The sequence below is a fragment of the Capra hircus genome, chromosome 29, assembly GCF_001704415.2.
Source record: "Capra hircus breed San Clemente chromosome 29, ASM170441v1, whole genome shotgun sequence".
Classification (NCBI taxonomy): domain Eukaryota; kingdom Metazoa; phylum Chordata; class Mammalia; order Artiodactyla; family Bovidae; genus Capra; species Capra hircus.
The window spans coordinates 26,515,221-26,521,836 of record NC_030836.1 but is presented as its reverse complement, the minus strand read 5'-3'; the positions used below and the strand labels follow the sequence as shown (position 1 = coordinate 26,521,836).

Sequence of the window (6,616 nt, the reverse complement as noted above, 5' to 3'; positions counted from 1 at the left end):
ACTGTATAATCATAAGGGATTTGACTTAGGTCATACCTGAATGGTCTTGCCATCTCCTGTTTGACTTCTTCCAATTTGCCTTGATTCATGGACCTAACATTCCAGGTTCCTATGCAATATTGCTCTTTACAGCATCGGGCTGTGCTTCTATCACCAGTCACATCCACAACTGGGTATTTTTTTTGCTTTGGCTCCATCCCTTCATTCTTTCTGGAATTATTTTTCCACTGATCTCCAGTAGCAATTTGGGCACCTACTGATCTGGGGAGTTCCTCTTTCAGTATCCTATCATTTTGCCTTTTCCTACTGTTCATGGCGTTCTCAAGGCAAGAATACTGAAGTGGTTTGCCATTCCCTTCTCCAGTGGACCGCATTCTGTCAGACCTCTTCACTCTGACCCACCCATGTTGGGTGGCCCCACACGGCATAGCTTAGTTTCACTGAGTTAGACAAGGCTATGGTCTGTGTGATTAGATTGACTAGTTCTCTGTGATTATGGTTTGTGTATCTGCCCTCTGTTGCCTCTCGCAACACCTACCGTCTTACTTGGGTTTCTCTTACCTTGAACGTGGGGTATCTCTTCACAGCTGCTCCAGCAAAGTGCAGCCACTGCTCCTTACCTTGGACAAGGGGTATCTCCTCACAGCTGCCCCTCCTGACCTTGAACGTGGTGTAGCTCCTCTAGGCTCTCCTGCACCCACGCAGCCACCACTCCTTGGACATGGGGTAGCTCCTCCTGGCCACTGCCCCTGACTCTGACATTCTAGGAAACAGCCAACTAAAATGGACTGGAATGGGTGAATTTAACTCAGATGACCACTATATCTACCACTGTGGACAGGAATCCCTTAGAAGAAATGGAGTAGCCATTATGGTCAGCAAAAGAGTCTGAAATGCAGTACTTGGATGCAATCTCAAAAATGACAGAATGATCTCTGTTCATTTCCAATGCAAACCATTCAATATCAAGTCTATGCCCCAACCAGTAACATTGAAGAAGCTGAAGTTGAACGGTTCTATGAAGACCTACAAGACCTTTTAGAACTAACACCCCCAAAAGATGTCCTTTTCATTGTAGGGGACTGGAATGCAAAAGCAGGAAGTCAAGAAACACCTGGAGTAACAGGCAAATTTGGCCTTGGAATACGGAATGAAGAAGGGCAAAGGCTAATAGTTTTGCCAAGAGAACGCACTGGTCATAGCAAACACTCTCTTACAACAACACAAGAGAAGACTCTACACATGGACATCACCAGATGGTCAACACCAAAATCAGATTGATTATATTCCTTGCAGCCAAGATGGAGAAGCTCTATACAGTCAGCAAAAACAAGACCTGGAGCTGACTGTGGCTCAGATCATGAACTCCTTATTGCCAAATTCAGACTTACATTAAAGAAAGTAGGGAAAACCACTAGACCATTCAGGTATGACCTAAATCAAATTCCTTATGATTATACAGTTGAAATGAGAAATAGATTTAAGGTACTAGATCTGATAGATAGAGGGCCTGATGAATATTCAGGACTGATTTCCTTTAAGATTGGCTGGCTTGATCTCCTTGCTGTCCAAGGGACTCTCAAGAGTTTTCTCCAACACAACAATTTTAAAAGCATCAATTATGCTGCACTCAGCTTTCTTTATGTTCCAACTCTCACATTCATTCATGACTAGTGGAAAAAACATAGCTTTAGCTATATGGGTGTTTGTGGGCAATGTAATCTCTCTCCTTTTCAAAATGCTGTCTAGGTTGGTCAGAGCTTTTTTTCCAAGAGGCAACTGTCTTTTAATTTCATGGCTGCAATCACCATCTGCAGTGATTTGGAGCCACAAAAAATAAAGTCTGCCACTGTTTCCATTGTTTTCCCATCTATTTCCTATGAAGTTATGGGACCAGACGCCATGATCTTGGTTTTGTGAATGTTGAGTTTTAAGCCAGCTTTTTCACTCTCCTCTTTCACCTTCATCAAGAGACTTCTTAGTTCCACTTCAATCTATGCCATAAGGATGTTGTCATCTGCATATCTGAGTTTGTTGATAGTTCTCCCTGCAATCTTGAATCTAGTTTGTGCTTCATTCAACCCAGTATTTTGCATGATATGCTCTGCATGTAAGTTAAATAAGTAGGATGACAATATACAGCCTTGACGTACTCCTTTCCCAATTTGGAACCAGTCCGTTGTTCCATGTCCAGTTCTAACTGTTGCTTCTTTTGACCTGTATACCTGTATACAGGTTTCTCAGCAGGCAGGCGAAGTGGTCTGGTATTTCCATCCCTTTAAGAATTTCTCACAGTTTATTGTCTAGCTTCTCATTAAATATTATAAGCTTTTGTGAAGTTTCCTGGGTTATTTGTAACCTCAATTCATATAATTAGTAATTTTATCTTTACACTGAATACTTTTTCATAATGCTACATCATGTATCATACAGCTCCTTACATGATTTAGTTTGATTAGTAGATTTAAATATTATACAATATTTTGGAAAGATTCAAAATAAGTAATACAGAATTATGTAAAGTTTCAAAGAAGCCAAAAATTAAAATTTCAAATAACACTATCTTTATTTTGATTCATCAGAAATGTAGTGCCTATTGGTCTTTTCCATCTCTCTCTCTTAGGCATTGCCATGCAAAAAAATAAATCAATAAATCACATAATCATGATAGCACAAGTCACTGTGGAGGAAACTCCTTCTTTATGAACAGTTTGAAGAACTTTTTTGAGAGTTCGATGCTTTTATACTAAGAAGAAAACCCTATTTTATTATAGAGTAGTATTCTTAACCTTCTTTCCAATATATATAAGCAATGTGTGTAAATATAAACATATATTTTTTTATTTTTCACACACAAACACACATATATTTATAGAATAGGTTGAACTTCCCAAGACAAGTAAAAAAAATTTTTTTAAGACAAGTAAAAAGTAAAAATTCTCAAATTTTCTACTTAGATTTTTGAGAAGGTTAAAATTTTTACAAAGGTTAATCTGCACAAAATACATGTATCAATCAAAATGGTACTTTCATGGCTTCTCATCAAAGATAAAATGGACTCAATTTTTTCCTTAGTTATAACGAAGGATTAATCATAATTTTGAGAATTATACTTTTAATTCATGCTTCAATTTTCAAATGGGTAATGGGGAACCATTGAAAGTATTGAACTAGGGAAGGACAGAGCTGTGATTTCAGATCTCAGTGTTTAGGGCTAAATAGGAGTATCTTGGAAAATACTAAAATTATCATTAGGAAGCACTATAATTCAACATTACAGTAGTTCAGCTTAAACACAAAAACCCAGAAGTTGTGTGGTGGCTGAGGTACATGGGTGGAGGTCATTATGGTTTTAGATGCTATGGTTTAGCATTTGAAAAATGTTGAATACATTCTCGGACAAAAACAACATGATTATCATAAATATTTAAGAAGTTCTTTCCATGTTCTCTACATTGTGCTTAGATCTAGGAGCCAAACAGTAAACAAGATAGGAAAAATATTTTTCCTTATAGAATTCAGAGTTTATTAAGGAACACAGGTATTCAGGGAAGAAAGAAAAAAAAAAAAGAAACTCTGATGTGTGTTATGATGGAGAATCTAGTAGAATTTATGAGAACATGAATAACGACAGCTGATATGTATTGACTATTTACCATATGCCAGGCACTGACTCAGCCATTTTACGTAGATATTTTTCATTTAGTTAACTCTGCATCATGATAAAAGAGATAGCATTTTTACCATCCAATTTTACAACTTTGAACTGAAAGATTAAGTAGATTTCCCAAAGAATTATAGGATGTAAGTAAATTAAGATTCACAATGCTCTCTCTAGCTCCATAGTCCCTACTCATTTCTATGATGAGAAGAAATTGATAACTCCAATTACTGACATGTTGCAGAAAATGACCCAGTGAGAGAATCAGATAGAAATTACAAGTTTTTTCTTTTTTCTTTTTTTTCCTAAAGTACCCAGAGGGATGGTATGGGGAGCAGGGGGAAGGGGGTTCAGGATGGGGAACGCATGTATACCTGGGGCAGATTTATGTTGATGTATGGCAAAACCAATACAATATTGTAAAGTAATTAACCTCCAATTAAAATAAATAAATTTATATTTAAGAAATAAGTTATAGAAAGAATATACAATGTTGCAAATTATTTCAAGAGACATTTCATAGTGAGAAGAGCTGAAGTGAGTTATTGAAACATTTGAAAATTTTCTGATGAAAAAACACAGAAACCTGGAAATAGGAGCCTTACAGATGATATGTCCATTTGGGAAGCTGGAATAAAAAGGGAATGAAGCAATGTAGTGGCCTTCTGTTCAGAGGTGAAGACAATGAGGAGATGGGAATTTACTGTGGATCTATACCGAAGGATGCACTATACCTAAAATAAAAAAGAGCAAAAGAGTGAGTCCCAAAGGAACTAAAGGCAGATCATGATCCAGGATATATAATTTCCATATTCCCTTCTATACATACGACCTACTCCCTAGGGAAAAGATTGAGAAGCTTCTAGCTTGTTTTTGCCAAGTGCATTCATCATTACACTCACTGTGAATCCTCTGTGTCTAATCCAGTAGCGTGATAATTAAAAGGCTTTATTTTCTCTGCTGCTTGAAAGGACTGAAATAACTATCAGAAATCATAGTGGTGCAGAAAGACTTCTCAGCCATATATCTAGGCTCATACCTCTCAGGATAAAAGAAATCAAGCCTCAGGAATCTGAAATTTCATTTCCAGCCCCAACTGGGTAAAGACCAAGGATAAGGGAGTGAGCCCTGAGGTTTTCTGAACTCAGGTTAGTTTCTGAATTCAATTTATATACTTACTCCCTGTTTTGAAATGAAGGTACAGTGACTGAATGCATGCCCATTGTTTGTCATTTTGTGTAGATCTGAGACTTACATGAAACTGGCAGAGGAATCTGTTAGAGGGTCATCACAGAATGTTTAGAGACATTAGGCGGCTCTGTCCTGATCTATCCTTCTTGCCCTTTGTGTTTCCAGAAATGTATTTGCATATAACAGTACTGGCCTTAACTCTGAAGTGTGTGATTTCCTTTGCTGCATTTAGCTTATATAAGTCCACACCATTCTATATCCTGATAAAGATAAAGGCAGATTCTGTTGGACCAGGTAGGACTAGTATCTGACATTCCCAGTGTTTACCCTCCCCTGTAGATGACACACTGTGGCAAGCGCTGAGTTGTTCTCTAAAGGAACACTTTCTCCTGTGTCCACAGATTCCCTTAAAGAAGAATGGCTCCTGGAAATGACTCTTTTGTGACTGAATTCATCCTGTTGGGATTAACAGACGAACCAGATCTCCAACTCCCCCTATTCTTTTTATTTCTAGGAATATATATCGTCACTGTGCTGGGGAATTTGGGCTTGATAATCCTAATTGTGCTAAATTCACATCTGCACACTCCCATGTACTTTTTCCTCTTTAACTTGTCCTCTATAGACCTCTGTTATTCTTCTGTGTTTACACCAAAAATGCTAAGTAATTTCATATCAAAGAAGAACATTATTTCTTATATGGGATGCATGACCCAGCTCTACTTTTACTGTTTTTTTGTCATTTCTGAATGCTTTCTGTTGACATCAATGGCCTATGATCGCTATGTGGCCATCTGTAAGCCACTTTTGTATAACGTTATCATGTCCCCTAAAGTGTGTTCCAGCCTTATGTTTGGTTGCTACTTGATGGCATTTTCTGGTGCCATGGCTCACACTGGATGCATGCTGAGACTGACCTTCTGTGATGCAAACACCATCAACCATTATTTCTGTGACATCCTCCCTCTGCTCCAGCTCTCCTGCACAAGTACCTATATCAATGAATTGGAAATGTTCATCGTGGTGGGCATCAACATCATTGTGCCCAGTTTCACAATCTTTGTCTCCTATGGTCTCATCCTGTCCAACATCCTCCATGTCAAGTCCACGGAGGGCAGGTCCAAAGCCTTCAGCACCTGCAGTTCCCACATTATTGCTGTTTCTCTGTTCTTTGGATCAGGGGCATTTATGTATCTCAAACCATCTTCTGCTGTGTCTATGGATGAGGGGAAAATCTCTTCTGTCTTTTATACCAATACTGTTCCCTTCCTCAACCCATTAATTTACAGTGTGAGGAACAAAGATGTCAAACATGCGCTGAGAAAAACCCTGAGGAGGAGACAGTTTTGATTAGAAACACTCACTATGTGCATGAGTTAAAGGACTGTGAGATCTCTTTAATTTTAGTGACAGCTTTCTTACCATATTCTTTCTGTTATCTTTTTTTACCTAGTACCATAAAGAAATTTGAGTCCTGCTTGAATAATTTATTTACAGTTTTTATATAAATATTTGCTTTCCCTACTGTTTTCAAATTACATATCATCTGTATTTCCTGCTGAGTTATGTCATTAAATAGTAAATATGTTATCTCTTTATTTTCTTTGTCATTTTAAAATTATTTTTTCACTGGGAAAAGATGAATACTCTCCAAATAATGCATTTCAAAACACTAGACAATTCTAGTTGAGCTATTTTAAATCCTAAAAATGTTTCTGTGAATGTGCTGCACTCACTATGCCAGCACATTTGGAAAACTCAGTA

The 6,616-nt window shown here is 37.7% G+C and overlaps 1 protein-coding gene across 1 annotated transcript; it reads left to right on the top strand.

The window, feature by feature from the left end:
* On the top strand, positions 784-6,202 carry LOC102174190 (olfactory receptor 8B3-like). Its single transcript, XM_018042813.1, has 2 exons — positions 784-797; positions 5,266-6,202. The coding sequence occupies exons 1-2, from the start codon at positions 784-786 to the stop codon at positions 6,200-6,202; spliced, it is 951 nt and encodes a 316-aa protein (XP_017898302.1).